Source organism: Camelus bactrianus, chromosome 11 (genome assembly GCF_048773025.1).
Source record: "Camelus bactrianus isolate YW-2024 breed Bactrian camel chromosome 11, ASM4877302v1, whole genome shotgun sequence".
NCBI lineage: Eukaryota > Metazoa > Chordata > Mammalia > Artiodactyla > Camelidae > Camelus > Camelus bactrianus.
Genome location: NC_133549.1, coordinates 68,058,625 through 68,081,106, shown reverse-complemented (window position 1 = coordinate 68,081,106; position 22,482 = coordinate 68,058,625). Strand labels below are relative to the sequence as shown.

General features: G+C 34.6%; 1 protein-coding gene across 1 annotated transcript in view; it reads left to right on the top strand.

Annotated features, from left to right (window-relative positions):
* The window catches only part of MICU1 (mitochondrial calcium uptake 1), a 193,284-nt gene that overhangs the window by 113,714 nt on the left and 57,088 nt on the right, over window positions 1–22,482 (top strand). The window contains exons 7-8 of the mRNA XM_010963199.3: window positions 10,874–10,956; window positions 18,232–18,429. Of these exons, the coding sequence (XP_010961501.1) occupies window positions 10,874–10,956; window positions 18,232–18,429 (281 nt within the window). The remainder of the gene's footprint in view (window positions 1–10,873; window positions 10,957–18,231; window positions 18,430–22,482) is intronic.

Here is a 22,482-nt window from a genome sequence, read left to right as displayed (position 1 = left end):
GAAAAAACAGTCTCTTCAATAAATGATGTTGGGAAAACTGTACAACTATGTGCAAAAGAATCAAACTGGACTGCTTTCTCATACCATATACAAAAATAAACTCAACATGGATTAAAGACTTGGATGCAAGACCTGAAACCGTAAAACTCCTAGAAGAAAACATAGGCAATACGCATTTTGACATCAGTCTGAGCAGCATTTTTTTGGATCTGTCTCCTCAGATGAGAAACAAAAGCAAAAATTAACGAATGGGACTATATCAAAATAATAAGCTTTTGTACAGCAAAGGAATATCAACAAAATAAAAAGATCACCTAATAAATGGAAGAAGTTATTTGCAAGTGATATATTGGATAAGGGGTTAATATACAAAATATACAAAGAACTCATAAAACTCAGCATCATAAAAACAAACAACCCAATTTAAAAATGGGCAGAGCACCTGGATAGACATACAGATGGCCAACAGATACATGAAAAGTTGCTCAACATCACTGATTGTCAGGGAAATGCAAATCAAAACCACAATGAGATCATTTCACACGTGTCAGATTGGCTATTATCAAAAAGATAAGAAATAAATGTTGGTAAGGATGTGCAGAAAAAGGAACTGTTGGTGGGAATGTAAATTGTTACAGCCGCTATGGGAAATAATATGGAGTTTCCTCAAAAAATTAAAAAAATACTATACGATCCAGCAATTCCACTTCTGGGTATTTTTCCAAAGAAAACAGAAACACTAATTTGAAAAGATAATATGCACCCTTACGTTCATTGCAGCATTATTCCCAATAGCCAAGATATAGAAGCAACCTAAATACCCATTGGTAGATGAATGGATAAAGATGTCATGTGTATGTATATACATACAATAGAGTATTACTCAACCATAAAAAATAATGAAATCTTTTCATTTGTGACAGTGTGGATAGACCTAGAAGGTATTACACTAAGTGAAACAAGTCAGACAAAAACACCAATACCATATAAGTTCACTTATATATGGAATCCAATAAACAAAACAAACATAAAACAGAAACTGAATCAAATAGATACAGAGAACAGCAGATGGTTGCCAGAGGGAAGGGGCTGGGGGAATGAATGAAATAGGTGAGGGAAATTAAAAGGTACAGACTTCTAGTTACAAAATAAATGAGTCTCATAGGGATGAAATGTATGCCATGAGGAATATAGTCAATATAATATCTTTGCATGGTGATGGATGGTAACTAGACTTACCATTACCAAATGCAAGTTTGTGTACCCAACACACAGTGAGGCCAAACTAACGAAATGTCAGAGTTTGGAGTAGAGAAAGGTTTATTGCAGGACCAAGCAAGGAGAACGAGTGGCTTGTGCTCAAAAAACCTGAACTCCCCAGTGGTTTTGGGGGACAAGTTTTTATAGGCAAAATTTGGGGTGAGGGCTTCAGGATTTGTGACTTTCTTCTGACTGGTTAGTGGTGAGGTTATAGGGCAGTGTTCCAGGAATCTTGTGCTTAACCTGATGTTACCATCCTCTTTCTGGGTGGGGGACTTAATTCTTGCAGAAGAACTCAAAGATACTGTTACGTATGTTCCTTCAGGAGGAATCAGGACCTTGCTCCATGCTGCACTTTTATTTGACTGCTTCTTCCTTGTTTCTGCATTCCCTCCCTTCCCTGATTGGCAACTGTTTAAATCTGCCCTTTGAAGCTCAGGGAAGGTCAAGGAAGCTGAGTGATGCCTATTTCCTACAAATAAGAATTGAGGGACAAAGAAAGGATTTGTATCTGGGAGGATCCTGGAGGGTCCTGTTCTGTTTCATTATCATGGTGATCATTTTGTAATGTATAGAAATATTGAATTACAATGTTCTGTAACAGGAACTAACATAGTGTTGTAGGTCAATTATACTTAAAAAACAAAAACAAAAACCAAACAAACAAATGAACTTAGAAAGAACTCATGAAAAACATCAGATTTGTGGTTACAAGAGGCAAGGGGTGGAAGGGTGGCAGGAGGGGAAATTGGATGAAGGTAGTAGTCCATAGGTACAAACTTCCAATTGTAAGATAAATAAGTACTAGAGATATGATGTATAACATGATTAATATAATTAACACTGCTATTTTTTTATGAAAATTGCTAATAGTAAATCCTGAGTTCTCATCACAAAGGAAAAATACTGTTTTCTTTTTCTTTACTTTGTATTCGTATAAGATGATGGATATTCACTAAACTTACTGTGGTGATCATTTCATGATGTATGTATGAAGTCAAATCATCATGCTGTCTGTAATGCCTTCAACTTATGCATTGCTGTATGCCAATTATATCTCAGTCAAACTGGAAGGGAAAAAACCACATGTTATTAACTTCTATATGTAATGAGTATTATCTCCCTCAAAATAGTTTTCTTCCATTCCCATTATTTTGTCCCTCCTGATACACACCATTTAGTCAATAACTGAAACCAAGTTTGCATACTAAATCAAAAAAAGTCATCATTCTTCAATTTCCAGAATTGTTTCGGCCAATCTTAGTTTTATGAGTCCCCACCCCCAGCCCCCAAGGGACTTAGAAACAGGACTTCCCAGTTGTATTTATATACTCCACGTCTCCCAAATATATCTATTATTTATCTTATAACTGCATGTGTTACTGTTATTAGTAGTTCTGAAAGTTTTGGGTACACTTTCTTAAGAGTTTTAGGAAGATATTTATATTTATATAATCTTCAAATAATATAATTGTTTCTTTTTTCTAACGTGTGCTTTATTTAATTTCATTATATATTTGCTTTGACTAGAACTTTCAAAATAAAATCAGTAATAGTGAGCATCCCCACTTTGTTTATTATGTTAAAATAAATGTCTTTGGCATATTTCAAGTAAGTATATTGTGAATCTTCGTGTCAGATAAATATTCTTTACCATATTGAGTAAGTTCTTTTTTCTCAAGAAAAAAGAAGATTATTAGGAATACTTTTTAAATCTTGTCAAATGCTTTTTCAGTATCTAGCCTAATGATTAAAGTTGCTTTATTCCTGTGACCTGGTTTTATTGCATTATAGTAATAAAAAACCTTGCATTTGCAGTTTCTTTTTTTAACATATGTTTATTATTTGTGTGTGTGTGTTTGTATGCCAACTAGTATGTCTTTCTAAATTTCCCTGGAACGTTTAGCAAAATACATGTAGTCTCTGTTTACCAGAAAGCAGTGTTCAATGTATGTCAATTAAATTGAACTTGTGGTTTTTGTTATATAAAGTCTCCATGGCATCATTAAATTTTCTGCAAAATATGTCAAAGGCTTAGATACTACAGTAATTTTTGTAATTTCTCCTTTACATGTAATATCTTGTTATATATTTTGATGCAATGCTGTCCTTTACACAAAGATGTATAATAGATTTTTATTATGGATGATACTTATGAATAATATGAAAATAGTATTTGTTATTGATCCTTCTGCTTTTAGTTCATTTCTATCTCATTAATATTATCACCTTTGCTTTCTTCCTATTTTATTTTCTTGCATTTCCTCTTATTTTTATCTTTCTATATTGTTTTCAATATATTTCTTATAAATGGAATAGCTAGATCCAATCTGAGAGCATTTTCTTCTAATAGCAGAGTTCAATTCATTTAACTTTGTTGTGATTTATTTTTTCTTACTTATATCACCTTTTATCTTGTTTTATATACTTTCTTGCCAGTTTTTTTTTTTTTCTTTTAAGTTTTTGCTTTATTCTTTGGGTTTTTCTCCCAAATAATTTTAATGCTCTCCTATTCGTGGTAGCCTTTAATTTTAATATATGTTTGTATATATAGCTATGGGTCTTGAGGGGTGCGACATGGCTTTTTTATCCAGGATGAAATCATCCATTTCTTTTGATGTCTTCCATTGGAAGTCTAGAAATTTAGCTTCCTTTCACTTTCTTTTCTCAATTTTTACGTTTTTAATCTGGCATCCTTTATTCCAAGTCATTTTTTAAACATAATTTATTTTTTTATATTTTATAAATATATTTTATGTATTCATATATATAATTTTTATACATTTATATATTTTCTCTTTCAAGGAGTATTTCTTATACTTCATTATTTTATAACCATTTTTGTACAATAGCTAAGCATGGCACATGCTCTGGTAGACTGTCTGGATTTGAATCATGGTTCTTTGACTCTGGGCACACTATACCTTCATTTCCTCTTCTTTAACAGAGAATGGGTATAATAGTACAATGTCACAAAGTTCTTGGGAGGATTAAATAATTCATATAAAGTGCCTGACACACAGTAAACATTTAACAGATGCCACATGCCATGATTATTTTATTAATAATCATTATTTAAGCTTAACTCTTCTACTGATTTTATTGCTCACTTTATTTATTGCTTACTTCTTAATTGATCTCATCTCCCTGGCTTTCTTTCTTTTTTTTTTTTTAACACTTTTTATTGATTTATAATCATTTCCTGTCTTTATTTCTTTATTTTGATTGATTTTTGTTCTTCTTGTTGGCTAAAGAATTTCCTCAACCAGGGACTGGCAAACTTTTTCTTAAAAGGCAAGATAAATATTTTTGGCTGGCAAGCCATAAGGTCTCTGTCACAGCTAGTCAGCTCTGCCCTTGTAGCTCAAAAGCAGCTATGGATAATACATAAGTGAATGGCTAGCCAGCTGGTCACCAGTTCTTGCTCAGGACTTCTGTTACTGATTTTTGTGGAATTTTATTAGTAAGAGTTTGTGGATTATACAGTTTCAGAGTCCTCCCACGTCTGAGACTATCTTCTGTTGCTGATGTAGTGAATGATGACTTGATTTATATGTAATTTTTCAATTACAGTTGTTTGCCCTCTGGATTCTATAGAACTTGCTCTGTAGTATTCAAGTGTTGTGGTGAGTTATGCTAGAACCTAACACTTCCTTCTTTTTGATAACTTTTTTTCCCTCCTGGATAGTTGAAGATCTCTTTTTCTTTATCCTTGGCATTTGTCATTTCTCCAGGGGAGGTTTTTTTTTTTTCCAGCTATTTCAGATCACCTTATTGTCTTTTTTTCTCCCACTGAGGAAATTTTCTAGATACTGTATTCCAAAAATTGGCAATAAAAATGTCTTATCATTTTATCATTTCAAATTGCGTGTCACATGGGAAACCAGATATTTTAAGTGGTAGAATGTTCACTCTTATGTATTATATAGTTTGGTCTCCTTGAACTTCAGTTTAATGGGAGCATACAGTTGCACAGCCACAGAAAACATATTCAGGGAACAGTCTAATTGACTTACCCTTGTGTGAGCATATTAAATCACTAAATGGTTAGAAACTAAAGTTTATAGTATAGTCAAAAAGTTATTGTGAAACATGCTACACAACCAACACCAACAACCAACAGAGAAAACCTTGATTTTAACTTCTTTCGTAACACAGTGTCTTCTATAACCAGTTATAGTCTGTGGATTTTTTTTTTTATTTGCCATTTCAGATCTTGCATTTCAAGAATAATAATTTGCCTGATTTCAGAGCAGAATGCCTTAGTTATTCTCATCTCCGTTGACTTCAGATGGCTAGATTTAATAGTGGATATTTTGGTCAGGAGATAATTCTATAAGACAAAGATAAGAGCAAGCCTGACTATAGGAAGTGTATAGAAGCAGGAAGTGTAATTGTTAAATTTTGGAGCCACTGATACGAATCCATGCTATGCCTTGCTTCACATAAATACGCCTTTGTACAAAGTTAACTGCATATAAAAATTAAATGTAAAGTATGTAGTTTCATAAAAAGAAATCTTTCTCTATGTTGTGATTGTATTTTATCATTTTTTAGGTCTTCTATGTTTTTCACATATTTGCAGTCCTTTTATTAGCTATGGTGTTAACCTGGCATTTATCATGAAACCTGGTACTAGAAAATGCTGAAAAGGCTAACAGATTGTCGAAGAGTACCTGTAAAATATTTACTAACAAATTAAATCAGACTTACAAGGTGGCTAAGTCATGAAAAGAAAATTGATCTGCTGTTGTTGCTTAAATATGTTTTTTAAAAAATCCTTAGGATATTTTCCTTTTATTTAGTACCCTTCTTCTGAAGCTACATCATCCCAGGGAAATGCTTTAGTACAACTACAACGCATCATACCTTAGGAGCTTTCTCTCTCTACTGTGTAAAAAGCGCAGAAAGAATTCTTCCAGACAGCACCTAGCCATCATACCTTGAAGAATTCAGAAGAATTGAGAGAGGGGTACTTCTTTGAAATCTAATCTCGTAGGTTTTTCTCCCCCTTTCCCTAAGCCTAATGTGAGAAAACAAGACACTAAGCCCTCATGTAAGAAAAATACTAGTCTATTAGTCTGAAAAGGAGTCCTGTTGTTATTAGAAAGGATAAGTTATTCCAGAATTAACTATATTTGGGAGACTGCATTAATGGGATACATTGGCCATCTAAAGTACTCCCAGAGGGCTATTAGGATATTGAAGTTCTGGAAGTTCTGAGAAACCTTTAGTAGAGATACAACAATAAGTTTTTATGTATTCATAGGTGAAGAGGCAGTTACATTTTTATTTCTCTAGAAAATTAAACTAGGACAGTTTGTAAAAGCTACAAAGAATTAGATTTGGGCTCTGCATGAGAAAAAAGCTTAATTAGAATGGTCAACAATGGTTAGACCTCAGAAGTGGTGACCTCCCTCTCAGAAATAAGTAGAGGCCTTGTGATGATCCCTACAAATTCAGTAGGCGGGTTCTTCATGGAATAGAGGTTCATCATATTTTAAAGTTTTTCCTGAGACTTCTTTGATATTGCATATTAATTACCTCATTTATCCTATGCATCATTTTAAAACAGGAACAGTAGAGGTAGGAGTTTTGTGGTAGGAGAATCAAACCGACAAAAAATAAGACACTTGTTTAGAGTCTAACCTATTCATTTTTTGTAGTTGTTGTTATTCTGTCAGTACTACCAAAAAAGAATTTAAGGCATACTGACTTACTATGTTGTTGGAAGAGCCAGAATTAGAGCCCAAGTCTTGTGCATTTTCTATTAAAGAAAAATAAGTGAAATAGTCATGAAAATCTTGAGACATCTAGTGTTGTTGATATCTGATTATTTAACTTACTACCCATAGGAAAAATGTGGATTTTTTTTCTTGTTACTAAAGCAACATAGAAAAATCTGTGCTTCGAACAACAGTCTAGAATTGTTGTCATTATTGTCAATAACAGAATTGTATAAAAATGTTTGGTTCTTAACTAGAAAAGATCTAACATATCTCCATTTACTTGTAGCAAACACTATCATGGAATTCTTAGTGAAAGATGTATGGTAATGAACTTTATAGAATCTCATTGTTTTAATGACCCAGCATATTTTATGATCATTTTGGAAAACTCTGTACAGAAAGTAGATTATGCTGTTAACCTGGAGAGGGGGGTGGGGCAGGGCTTCACCATTGACTCTTTAAGTAACCTGAAATTCAAAGGAATTCCTCTTGGTACTTTTCTTTGGAAATAGGTGGTGAGTAACAGTAAACTCAAGACACCTTTAAAGCTTTCTAGAGTGGCTGGATTTAAAAATTGCTGTGAATCCTACTTTTAAGGGAGACAGGGGAATACAAGAAACTTGCTTAATAGCGTATTCCCGTGTAGCATGTTTCACTTAAAGCAAGCTGGGTTTTTTGCTTGTGTCTTAAGTGCTTTGACATGATTAGCAGATGAAGACTGAGTAGGCTGAGAACTGCTCCTGGAAGGACCTTGCCTGATAAACTGCTAAGGTCTAAATGAGAGTGTGCAAGGCTGCTGCCCTGACTTGCTGTATCAGTGACCAGGGCAGAGGAGCTCCGCCTGAGAGTGTCAGCACACATACTTTAATAAACACTCTGAGTCACTCCACATAAAGCAAATACTCTGTTTGAAAGGAAGCCAGGATAAAAATATACAGAAACCTCAAGCAGTGCAGGATGTGCTTTGTTTGGTACAAATGAATTTAACCTTACTCGTAGGAGGACATATTAAGTATGATTTGCCAAAATAATTCATTCCGTCATGTAAGTGATGACCAGGCATGTGGTTTCACAGAACTCATAGGACAGTAGGAATAAAATATTTTGATAAAGCTAAAGTTTTAAGAACTCTATGTGACCTCTGTAATCAATGGAGATAGAGAATGGAAATGCTGCTTTGATTCATAAGAGGTGACATACTGACTGTCTCTTGCCAAATCTTTCCCTATTTCTATTCATTTGGACTATATTTCTCCTGATGTGATGTCACCTCCTCTGTCAGTGTTTCCTTTCGCTTTCCTTTCACCTTAAATACTGGCTTCCAACTATATTCTACCCTTTCCTTCTTCTTCTCAACCCTCAGTTCTCCTTGGGCAACTTCACTTCAGGTCTTTGCAGCTAACTGTATTTATGCTAATGACTCTTAGCTTTAACCTATCTCTTCTAAGCTTTAGACCCATATTTCCTTCCATCTGAACATTTTTATCTCAGTATGCTGTGGACTCCTTGAATTCAGCAGATCCTATCTGAGCTCATTTTATTTCTCAAATCTTTTACATCATTTTTATCTCTTGGTTAATGATGTTCATGCTACCCAGTAGCCTAAGCCAGTCATACTGTCAGCCTTTTTTACTCTCAACTCATCACAGATAATTAATCATTAAATTATGTACCTTCTGCCTTCTTAAATTATTTCAAATGTGTTTCTGTCTCTCCATTACCACTGCTGTCACCTCAGCTCACATTTTCAATGTTTACAAGAGCTTTTATGACCTCTGAAGCTGATTCTTGTCTTCCAGCTCATCATTGACACTGTAGTCAGAGAAATCCTTTATAAATACCTATATGATTGTGACCCTCCCCTTTATATTTTGATGGCTTTATATTGTCTGCAATTGTTACAATTTCAGGTATCTATAAGGATTAGGCAAATAATGTGAATGAAGTGGGCCAAATGTGAGACAAGAGGGGAAAACAAGGGAGGCATTCCTGTTTAAAGAAATTCATATTCAGAATTTTTAAAAACACGTGACAGACCTGTCGGAGACTCTGTTGCCCGTGGTTAGTGCACTCAAGCTTTAACTACTGAGCATTGCACATGCAGTGTTTCTTTGATAGCAGTCATGTCCTTTAGGTGAACCACTTGGAACTCTCAGCTATTGCAGAGACTGACACAATCAGTGAGTCATGTTTTGTTGTTTTGTTTCTAAGTCAAAACATACCAGAATAAAGAGAATGTGTTTATTATTGTAAGTACCACTGTCTGCATATTGGAGGCTGTGGAATATAATGAAAAGTTTATGGGCTTTGGAGTCAGCATTGACCTAGGTTCACTTACCAGCTGTGCTACCTATTATTAGCTCTGTGATTCTGAGCTAGTTATTTAGTGGCTTTGAGCCCCAATATCCTACTCTGTGAAAGAGAGAAAGAGAGAAGGAGGGAGGAAGGAAGGAGAAGACTCTCAGGATTTAGAGTACAAAATCAGATAACAGCTGAAAATTATCCAAGTTAATGCTTGGCACATGGTAACTCTTCAGTAAAAGCATGTAGACAGGTAGGAAAAATTTAAGAAGTGACAGTAAATATAGAAAAATCGAATCCCCCCAGCTGCAACCTTCTCAGCAGTCATCCTGGTGGACTAAAGGAGAGCAGGCCTGCTGGAAGCCATTACAAGTGAGGCAGGCAGCTAGAAGCTGACAGGCACATGATTTACCCGGGCAACTAAAAACCAGGAGCCTACTGACCTCGATGACTATCTAGCTCAAAATGAAATTTAAGCCTCAAAAGTGTTGCTGTTGACAAATTTATGCACGAGATGGGAATATGGACTCTACCACAATGCATAATATACTAAGCCCTTTTTTATTTTGTCTACATATAATCTTTAATTTTTTTTACTAAAAATAATACTAGCTGAAATTTTAATTCAGTAGTATTAGGATACATAGGATATTTTATTTATTCTCCATAGCTGTATAAGTTTGAAGTACCAAAGGAAGGAAGTAAACAACTTGGTTTTCTTTACCAGAACATTTAACACGTAAGAAAGGAGGGTTGTTAAATTTATATTTTATTCTGATGCACAAGTGTATTAATTGTATTTTGACTGATTTAGGAACATTAAAGAAGTCTTGAAGCGCTTTCATCAATTAAGGGAAAGAAAATAAACCATTTTCTCATGCTTTGCATTTTCATTTTGTTTTTTAAATGTCAGCTTAATTTTTAACATTTAAGTATACCTTCCCCAGTAGTTTGTGTACCCAGCTGATACGGTTAAAATAGAGGGCTGGGTAGCTAACAGCATGCTTTTCTGCCTTACCACAGAGCTGTAGTGATCATGAGTAAACCTGTGTAAATAACAACATGTTGGCAGAGTGATACCCGTTGTAATCCTCATTGTCCTTAACAGTGGAGAGACTAGAAAGAACAAAGTAGAAAGATAGCTTGTTTCAAAAAGACAAGACAAGGACTTAGAGTTTCAGCTTCTTTGCAGAAGTATGTCTCACCCCAAATAGACTTTCATGCCCAGATAAATACTGTATTTAATTAACAGAGCAACAATGTTAATACTATGAAGCTAAGAGAGGATGGTTTCTAAGAAAGCAAAGCTGCAGTGTTTAAGAGTGTTGAAACACAAAGATAGACAAGTGCTGTCTTTACTGGACATGGTAAAATTCTCTTTTGATTTTAAGGAGTATTGCTAAAAAGTTGATCCAGATCAATACGGTGGCATTCTGTGACTTGATAATAGTGTTTAACCATCTTTTTTTCTTAAAGGAATGATTTTTTTTTATTTTTGGTCCATGCCTTCTAAATATTTTTATTTTTCCTCCCTCTTTCCCCTCCTTCTTCCCTCCTATCCTTCCTTCCTTCCTAACTTGCAGCTCCTCAGAGAAATTTTGAAATTGCCTTCAAGATGTTTGACTTGAATGGAGATGGAGAAGTAGACATGGAAGAGTTTGAACAGGCAAGTTTTCCTGGAAATTTCCTTTAAATGCATTAATATTTAACACATTTTAATGCACCTTGGAGGTACATTGGCCTTAGTATACTCGGATGCTGTCCAGATTTTAAAGTACCTAATGTATTATTTTTTAAGATTACCCTCAGTTTTAACAGGTGGAGTTTTTGTTTGTTTCCACTCTAAATGTAAGGAATTGTTTGAGCATCACTAAGGTCAAGGTTGCTCTGATTCCCCAACATGAATTAAACTACAATGCCAAGAGGCTGTTATGGCTATTCAGTCATATATCCAGTCAACATTTATTAAACAGTGCCAAGAATACAAGGATGAATGATGTATGTTCTGAAAGGATTTCTCTAAGAGAAGAAAAAGTAGTACCATGCCTTTTACTGTAGCAGGTTCCAGCCATAGATGTGTATAGTTTCTTCTGAATCTTAGGAAGAGATTACATTTCCATCAAACTTCTGTCATTGAAGGGCCATGGTACCTCTCCAGGTACAATTATTATGATTGTTAGAAATGGTTTCAAAAAAGGAAAAAAATACATATGTGGGAGAAAGCATGTTTATATTTTAAATGAATAAAAGGGCAAAAATGAAGTGGGAAGAAGTTATCAGGTATAGTATATCTTTAAATAAAAAATACATAGAAACAAATATTTCAAAATAGTTATAGGTATTTATTTAAATTTGCACCTTATGTCCATCTAATATCTTCAGTTTCCACAATTCTGCTCTTTACTGGTATTACCAGGTGGCCTTAAGTGATTATAAATAGAACTTATTTTGATGTTTTAAATTTTATTTTATTTTTATTGAGATAGAATTAACATATAGTATTAATTTTCAGTGTATGACATAATGATTTGATCTGTATATATACTGTGAAATGATTACCACAATAAGTTTCATTAACATGCATGACTGCATATAGTTCAAAATTTTTTTCTTGTAATGAGACTTTTAAGATCTACTCCCTTAGCAACTTTCAAATACACAACTGAGTTTTGTTAACTGTAGTCACCATGCTTACATCCCCAGGGCTTATTTTTCTTATAACTAGGAGTTTATACCTTTATTCTGTCTTCACTCATTTTGCCTATCCTCTCCCCCCACTCTGGCAGCCAACAACCTGTTCTCTATATCTATGAGTTCAGCTTTTTATTTAGATTCCGCATATAAGTAAGGTTATACAGTACTTGTCTTTTTCTGTCTGGCTTATTTAATTTAGCATAGTGCCCTCGAGGTTTGTCCATGTTGTTGCAAATGGCAGGATTTCCTTCTCTTTTATGTCTGAATGATACTCCATTGTGTGTGTGTGTGTGTGTGTGTGTGTGTGTGTAGCACAGTTTCTTCATCCATTCATCTGTCAGTGTCAGTGGACACTTAGGTTGTTTCCATGTCTTGACTATTGTAAGTAATGCTGCAGTGATCATGGTGGGGGCTGAAGATCTCTTTTTAACATAGTGATTTTGTTTACTTTGGATAAATAACCCAGATGTGGAGTTGTTGGATCATATGGTAGTTCTATTGTTAATGTTTAAGGAACCTCTATCCTATTTTCTATAGTGACTGTACCAGTTTACATTCCTACCAAAAGTGCATGAGGGGAACCATTTTTCCACATCCTCACCAGTGTTTATTATTTCTTGTCTTTTTGATAACAGCTATTCTAACAGGTGTAAAATAATATCTCATTGTGGTTTTGATTTGCATTTCACTGATAATTAGTGATTTTTTTATACAGAACTATTTTATTTTATTTTATTTGAGATAGAATTAACATACAACATTTCTTTCATGTACTTGTTGGCCATCTGTATGTCTTCTTTAGAAAAATGTCTCTTCAGATCCCCTGCCCATATTTTAATTGGATTGTTTGGGGTTTTGTTATTAAGTTGTTGAGTTCTTTATGTATTCTGGATATTAACTCCTTATCAAATATATGATTTGCAAATATTTTCTCCCATTCAGTAGGTTGCTTTTTCATTTTGTTGACAGTTTCCTTTGCTGTGCCAAAGCTTTTTAGTTTGATGTAGTCCTGAGCATTCATTTTTCCTTTTGCTGCCTCTGTTTTTGGTGTCAAATCCAAAAAATCATTGCCAAGATTGGTGTCAAGGAGCTTACACCCTTTATTTTCTTCTAGGAGTTTTATGGTTTTGGGTCTTTAGTCTTTAATGCATTTTCAGTTAATTTTTGTATGTGGTATAAGGGGGTATTCCAGTTTTATTCTTTTGCGTGGGGCTGTCCAGTTTTTCCAACACCATTTATTGAAGAGACTGTCCTTTCTCCATTTTATATTCTTTGCCTTTTTGTCATAAGTTAATTGACCATATGCATGAGTTTATTTCTGGGCTCTCTATTCTTTTCAATTAATCTATGTGTCTGTTTTTATGCCAGTACCACAGTCTTGAGAACTATAGCTTTAAAATATGGTTTGAAATCACAAGTGTGATGCCTCCAGCTTTGTTCTTTATCAAGATTGCTTTGGCTATTGGGGGAGTCTAATTTTTTTTTTATATTTTCAAACAACCAACTTTTGGCTTTGTTAGTTTCCTATATGGTTTATGTGTTTTCTAACTGATTTCTGCCCTCATTTCCTTCTTTCTACATATTTTAGGCTTTCTTTATACTCCTTTTATGAGTTTGTTAAGATAATATCTTTGGTCATTGGTTTGAGAGTCTTCTTCTTTTCTAATATAAGCGCTTAAAACTATACCATTCCTTCTAAGGACTGCTATAGCAGCATCCTACAAAATTTGATATGTTGTGTTTCCATTATCATCTAGTTTGAAATATTTTCTGTTTTCTGTGTTACTTCCTTTTTGATCCATATTTGCTTAGAAGTATGACATTTAATTTCCATGTATTTGGAGGTTTTTTTTTTTGATATCTTATTGGTACTGATTTCTGTTTAATTTCATTTTACTCAGAAAACATACTCTGCATGACTTAATTATTTTAAATTAATTGAGACTGATTTTATAGAATAGCATATGGTTTATCTTAGTAAGCATCAATGTGTTATTTTAAAGAATGTGTATTCTGCAGTTGTTGCTCTATAAATGTCAATTCTGTCAAGTTGGTTGATAGTGTCGTTAAGATATTCTGTGTCCCTGCTGATTTTCTTTAACTGAATTGCTCTAACAGTTGTTGATAATGGGTTGTTAAAATCCACAACTATAATTATGTACTTGTTTGTTTCCCTTAAATCTGTCAATTTCAGCTTTATGTTTTGTTTTGTTTTATTTATTTATTTTAAACTTTTTTTATTAAGTTATAGTCATTTTACAATGTTGTGTCAAATTTCCAGTGTAGAGCACAATTTTTCAGTTATACATGAACATACATATATTCATTGTCATATTTTTTTTTGCTGTGAGCTACCACAATATCTTGTATATATTTCCCTGTGCTATACAGTATAATCTTGTTTATTAGCTTTATGTATTTTGAGGTCCTCTGTACATTTCTGATTGTTATGTCTTCCTGGTGAATCAATCCTTTTGTCACTATTAAATGTCACTCTTTATCTTCAGTAATAGTCTTTGTCTTAAAGTCTGTTTTATGTGACTAGCAACTCCAACCTTCTTATGCTTACTGTTTTCATAATATATCTTTTCCATTCATGTACTTTAAATCTGTTTCTTTGTATTTAAAGTGTAATTTTTATAGAATGCATATAGTTAGGTCTTGCTTTTTTATCCATTCTGACAGTCTTTGCCTTTTCAATTGCAGTATTTAATCCATTAACATTTGACATTGATTTAATTGGATTTAGATCTACCATTTTTGCTATTTGTTTTCTGTTTGTTATTTCTGATTTCTGTTCCTCTAGTCTATGTTCTTGCCTTCTCTGAGGTTAAATAAATATTTTTCAAGAATTCTGGTTTAACTTATCTGGTGTTTTAGGTATACCTCTCTGCATTATTTTTATAGTGGTTGCAGGCACCAAGCAAGGAGAAGGATGGCTCCTGCTCAAAACCCCAAACTTCACAACATACATTCTTAATTTGTTTTCTTTTGGTGGAGTGGGTAATTAGGTTTACTTTTTTTTTTTTTAATGGAGGTACTGGAGATTAAACCTAGGACCTTGTGCATATGAAGCACATACTCTACCACTGAACTAAACCTACCCCCGCAACATACATTCTTAAATATACACAATCTACTTAGAATTAATATTGTACTACTTCATATAAAATGCAGAAATTTTACAATTTATATTTGTATATATCCAATTTACCCCCTCTCCTTCCTTTATGCTATAGTTATCCTATGTATTATATTTGCCTATATTATAAATCCCATAATACATCATAATTTTTGAAGTAGGGTTTTGACAATCATGTTTTTTAAAAGAAAATAAGAAAAAAAATCATTTGTTAAGTTTACTCACATATTTACCGTTTCTGATGCCCTTTATTCCTTTCTGAAGATCCTAGTTTCCATTTGGTATCTTCTCCCTTCAGTTGGAAAAATTTTCTTTAGTGTTTCTTATACAACACATTTGTTGGCAATGAATTAATTTATGTCATCATTATTTTTGGAAGGAAATTCTAGATATAGAGTTCCTGATAGAGAAGCAAAATTCTCAGTTGTTGTTTCATTGCTTCTGATTATTTCTGATGATAAGAAACTGGTTATTTGAATCATTGTTCCTTTATATGTAATTTGTTTTTCTCCCTCTGCTTTCCAGATTTTCTCTTTTTATCTTTGGTTTCTAGATGTTTGATTATGATGTGCCTCTGTGTGGTTTTCTTTGTATTTATACTTCTTAGTATTTGATGACCTATTTATATCTGTAAATTTATGATTTTTATCCAACTTGAAATAGTCATTATTTCTTTTTAAAATATTGTTTTTGGCACCAGTCTCTCTCACCTCTCTTTCTGGGACTCAGTAACACAGATGTTAAACCACATGATACTGCCTCACAAACTCTCATGACAAGTCCTGCTGCCGATGCCCAATACTGGTTCGCTGCTGCTGGAAGATTCTTCAATTCTCACTCTTAGATAAAATGAATTGTGTATTACCTTCAAGTAGAAGAAGCGCTGTTCTGATTATCCTGTGCTTCAATTAAAGTCTAAAAAACTTCAACAAATAATGTTAAAAGTCCACTGTATACCTGTCTTTCAAGTCTCTATGTGCATGAGAAACAAATGTCAATTAATCTTATTTACATAATAAATCATGAACCTAGAAAAACATCATAACCAAAAGTTTATAATATTCAATAGGCTTATGAAAAAAATGCTCTATATTTCTAATTATCAGAGAAATGCAAATCAAAACTACGATGAGGTATCACCTCACACCAGTCAGAAAGGCCATCATTCAAAAGTCCACAAATGACAAGTGCTGGAGAGGCTGTGGAGAAAAGGGAACCCTCCTACACTTCTGGTGGGAATGCAGTTTGGTGCAGCCACTGTGGAAAACAGTATGGAGATTCCTCAAAAGACTAGGAATAGACTTACCATATGACTCAGGAATCCCGCTCCTGGACATATATTCAGAAGGAACCCTACTTCAAAAAGACACCTGCACCCCAATGTTCATAGCAGCACTATTTACAATAGCCAAAACATGGAAGCAGCCTAAATGTCCACCAACAGATGACTGGATAAAGAAGCTGTGGTATATTTATACAATGGAATACTGTTCAGCCATAAAAACCGACAACATAATGCCATTTGCAGCAACATGGATGTTCCTGGAGAATGTCATTCTAAGTGAAGTAAGCCAGAAAGAGAAAGAAAAATACCATATGAGATCGCTCATATGTGGAATCTAAAAAAAAAAGAACATAAATGCAAAACAGAAACAGGCTCATAGACATAGAATACAAACTTGTGGTTGCCAAGGGGGCGGGGTGGGGGGGAAGGGACAGACTGGGAGTTCAAAATTTGTAGATACTGACAGGCATATGTAGAATAGATAAACAAGATTATACTGTATAGCACAGGGAAATATATACAAGATCTTGTGGTAGCTCACAGTGAAAAAAAAATGTGACAATATATGTATGTTCATGCATGACTGAAAAATTGTGCTCTACACTGGAATTTGACACAACATTGTAAAATGACTATAACTCAATAAAAAAAAAGTTTATGATATTAACTTAGACTTATAAGGAGACTTAGAAATATGTACTCTAACTGAAATTTTCTGTTGAGAAAACTAAGGCCCAAAGAAGCCTTGGTGACCTAAATGACCTGCATAAATTCTGCTTTCACTGCAGAGCAACAGAATTAGGCCCCATGTGTCCTGATTCTTCATCTAGTATCTTTCCATTATACTATTTTGACCTTTTATAAAGCCAGACACTTTTAAATTGCCTTAAATAAATCTTTTTTTATGGTGATAGGTAATAAATGAAAGAAATAAAAAACATTTAACTAAGATAAATCTATTGTTACATACCTTAAGTGTCTACGTATTATGCTTTTCTAATTTGACCATTTAAAAATCATCATCCTCAAGGCTATATATATTGTTTATTTATATAACATACCTTTATTATCTATCCTTACATATAGTGACTTTTAATTATTCTGAATAGTTGTGTTTTTTAGCGGGTAAAGAAGTAGAAAAGACTGCAGGAACTAGTTTTTAAAAATTGCTATAGCAATCATACATTATCCTCAAAAAACACATCTTATATAGTTAGGCCACAGTTGATAGTCCCCAAAATTATCCTTTCTCAAAAGTTCATTTAAAACTTCTTGAAAGATTAAACTAATTCCCCATCTTCTCTTGGAGAATTATTTCATGCCAACTTTGTATTTCACATTATCATTCTAATAAATGTGTTCTCTCTCTTAGATATCAAGTATTTGCATATAAGTATACTGCCTCTCGTCACAATTGGAGAGTTGGTAGTGAGAAGTGTGAAATTTTTAAAAGTCTCCTGAGATATGGAAGGTATTCCCGAGGTTGTGTGAGAGGTTTTGAACCTCAAAAACAAATGCATACTCCTTTCTGAAGAGAGTTTTTTAAAAGCAGCCCAGTTATAAAGGTGTCAGACTTCTGTGTTAGAATACCAGTTCTGCTACTTGCTAGCTGCTAGACCTTGAGCAGGTTATTTAACAGAGCATCTCAGTTCCTCGTCTGTAAAAGGAGGATAATCATAGGACTTACAGGATTGTAGTAAACATGAAAAGAGAGAATTGGGGCACAGTGTAGATACACAGTAAACAAGAATTATTATTTTTACTTTTCTATATTTTTCACTTTGTAATATTTTCTGTATGGGGGTTTGCTTCTCCATTAGGTCCAGAGCATCATTCGCTCCCAGACGAGCATGGGTATGCGTCACAGAGACCGTACTACTACTGGTAACACCCTCAAGTCTGGCTTGTGTTCAGCCCTCACAACCTACTTTTTTGGACCTGATCTCAAGGGGAAGCTGACAATCAAAAACTTCCTTGAATTTCAGCGTAAACTTCAGCACGATGTTCTGAAGCTAGAGGTAGGTATTCCTTGAACTTCAGGGCACTGTCCATCATATCTGCACATAGAGTTGCTGGGTTGGGAGGGCCTGCACTGTAGACATTCTTTCAGTCTACCTCCAGCTGTAAGAACTGATTGGTGTGAACCTTATCAGTGATCTGTAGCCTGACAGCAGGTAGGAAATAATATGTTCTGTAAAAATGTCTTAGAGTAAGTGTAGAGTAAGGTGGTTCTGAGACTGAAAGCCGAAAAAGTCCAAATTGAAAATCTTACTTGTCTTGGGAAACCCAGCTTGAGGAAAAAGAAATGCAGGGGTCAGAACAGTTCTCAACTTGAGCATATATATTTATTATGTAGAAGGCGTAGGAGGTGAAGATGAGGGAATAAAAAGGAGCTCTTTCTATGAAAGTTTACGAAGGTAATAACAGCTGGAAACACAGAATGTCAGAATATAAATATGTATGCTCAGAGTTGCAAAGGGGTCATACTGTCTTTGGGGATTTACTTTTCCATTTAAACTTCAGACCATCGTGGTATTCAGTTCCTGGACACAGCTCTATAAGAGCATTTCCTTTTTCTATGCATACATTTGTTGAATTAAGTATGTTTTGGGTTAGTTGGCTACTGAGTCCATTCAGTTCAAAACATTCACTAAATGCCTTCTAATCTGCACTTTTATCTGAAGACAAAAAAGTGAAGTCTCTGTTTCTTCAGATTTTAAAAAATTTCCTCCTGCTGGTATTTCTCCTTTTTTAATTAACATATGCCCTACTTTAGTGTTATTTGAAATTTCAAAATATTAAATACTATGACTAAAAACACATGAAAGTATTGGAGAAAAGCACTGCTTTGTTTTTAAACTATGACTGTTTATCTGCTCCCCCACTTTTCCCCAGAGATTCTGATGTACTATTCCCACCTCTTCCACCCACTAAACTCAGTTGAGACAGTTGGAAAAATCACAACTGAATTCCCATTATTGATAAAAACACTCTTTAATATTCATTCTCAAGGAGAGTAGCAGAAGCATAGATAATACTAAAAATCAGATCTAACTTTGGAGTGTGCTTTTGTACTGTTTTCTTTGAAAATCATGTATTTAATATTCAAAGAATTTACTTCAAAATAACACAGTAATGGATCACCACAATTTAGCCTCCTTCAGTAGGCTCTTGTAGCTCCTTTAATATATGGTAAGTACTTTATATTTATTATGTATATAGTTCAAGGGATGCAAAACTTTACCCTCCTGGAGTCTCCACCACCTGGACCTACATTTTTAAATTGACAGAAAAACAGGTTAGCAGGAGAGCGTGGGAAACCCCATAAGAAAATGAAGACCCACAGAAGTGGCTAGGCCTAACTGTTTATATACTAAGTTGAACAAAGAGAAGCAATTTACCTTTATCACCATTTTTGCATTCTTATCACCAGAAAAGGGGATTTACAGTTGAGAGTAATGTGTTCAAACAGACCTTGTGAAAATAATTCTTATCTTCCTTAGTCTCCCATATATTTTAGTTACATGTCCACAGTTGTGTCTTAGTTTCTTACCTGCTGGTATAGGGAGGACATCTTTCACTTGGGAGTTTTACCTCCTGCTTTCAGAAGTCTAGCAGTTTGTGTAAGAGTGGGTGTGCACTCGGATTCTAGACATATGCCTTGGCCCCTATTCTGCATACCTGGAGTGATCTTCTTTGGAAACATCAGAACATAATCTGGGAATGTAAATTATTTAACTTATTAATTATATAATTACAATTTAATATAGCGTATAGATCCATAAAATATACTTAGAGAATAAAGCACAAGCTAGAATAATGCTTTAAACAAACCTTAAACCAACACAGGGTCATCCAGAGCATGGAGCAGGTGCCAACCTGACCACAATCTAGCCTAACATTCATTCCTGGACACACAAGGGAGCCTCAAGAGACAGAGCATGGGACTTCTGTCTTTTATCCTGTGATGCTATAGAGCTTTAAAGCCCACTAATGTATTGTGCAGATCGCCTATAAGGTAGAATGTTATAAAGCAAATTAGGGATTTCATACGTGTGTACCTGCACACAGCCTATGCCCAAATGCAGGAAAAAAGAAATCTGAAAAACAGTCATATCTAAGATACTTATTCTGGAGAGCCCTCATGTATTTGACATTGACTTAGAATCATCTGCAGGCTTTGGACCAACACATACCAAGACTGTTCGTTTGCCAATCAGTAATTCCTCGTGTAAGGAAACCAATAGACTCTTTCATGAAAGAGCCCAGCCTACCATGTAACAAATGTCCTATGTATTATATGAATGTGTTTATTAATCCTGAATCCCTTCTTTCCATATAATGATACAAGTTCAGTGAATAAGTGCCTTCTTATCAATAACCCCCATATTTAAAGTTTCATGAGTCAGTACTGTGTGTTCCCAACTAGACAGTAATTCTTTGAGGAAGAGCAGAGGCTTTGGTGCTCCCATAATGAGACCTGGGTTAAAATTTTGTTTCTGCCACTTACTGTCTATGTAACATTAGATGAATTATTTGTTCTCTCAGGGATAAGATCCTCATTTGTAAAACTGGGTGATGGTTACGGGAGATGATGTTTCTTACGGGTTAAATTTTGTTCCGCCAGATTTCATATGTTGAGGCCTAACCCCCAGTACCTCAGAATGTGAATATGTTTGGACATAGGGCCTTTAAAGATGTAATTAAGTTAAAATGTGGCCATTAGGATGGGCCCTAATCCAGTCTTACTGATACACTTACAAGGAGAGGAAATTTGGACACACAAAAAGACACAGACACCAGGGGTGGGCTTGTAGGGCACAACCATGTTGAAGAGACAGCAAGAAGGCAGCCAACTGCAAGCCAAGGAGAGAGCCTCAGAGGAAACCACCTCTGCCTATACCTTGATCTTGGTTCTTGTGGGGGGGTTTTTTGGTGGGGGAGTAATTAGGTTTATTTATTTATTTAAGTGGTAGTTTTGGGGATTGAACTCAGGACCTTGTGCATGCTAGGCATACATTTTACCACTGAGCTATGCCCTCCCCTGCCTGTACCTTGATCTTGAACTTCCAGCCTCCAGAACTATGAAAAAATGAATTTCTATTGTTTGTCACCCAGTCGGTGTTATTTTATTACGCAGCCCTAGTAAACTAGCACAGTGGTACGTGCCCAGCAACACTTGGCAGGTACTATGCCTTTAATAGGTATTCTTTCACTTTCTCTTATGTACCCTCTGCCCTTTAGTATGGCAGTTGGCATACAGTAGACACATAACAGATCATCTCAGATGAATGACTGAAAGGCCTTGCTTTCTTATTCCATTTTGAAATAGTTTTCTGATAAAACATTGGAAAATGGAAGCAATTTTTGTTTCTATGAAACAATTTCACTTTTCAAGTTTGGGCAATTTCTCCCCTCACTGAAAATGAAATATAATATCATCACAGCCAAGAGGAAAATGGAAATAATTAACAGTATCTTAACTTCCATGTGGGTTTTATAGTTCCATCATTCTTTCTATTTATCTCGTCCCAGTTTTATTTCATTGCTTACTTATCTACTTTAAAATTTCAGATCAAGGGGATTTATAACTCCATTTAGTTATTTCTTTTTCTCACCACAGTAGCTTTGAGAGTGAAGAGGACCCTACTTATCTGTCAAATTTAATTTCCAGAGGGGTCAAAGAAAGGGGAAAAGTCTATGAACATTAATTGAATGCCAACTATGAGCCAGGCAATTTACAGATACTACTGCCTTCTTTATTTTAAGTCTTGCCAACGCTATTGGGTTTGTGGTATTATACCTGTGTTACAGATGTTAAAAACTGAAACTCAAAAAGATAAAAATTAAAACAGAGCTGTTAAATGGTACAACCAGGATTCCAACTCAGTTTTTCAGACTGAACTCTTTCCTCTTCTTTGTCTGATTGCTGTTGCTTTCAGTGTGAGATGAGGTTTCTGTACCTGACTTATTTAGAGCTCTAAAGAAAAACAAAATGTTCTAAATTTTAGGAGCAGAAAAAATAAAATAAATTTCTTGAATATCTGTAGTCTCCCTTCTTTAGCACCATC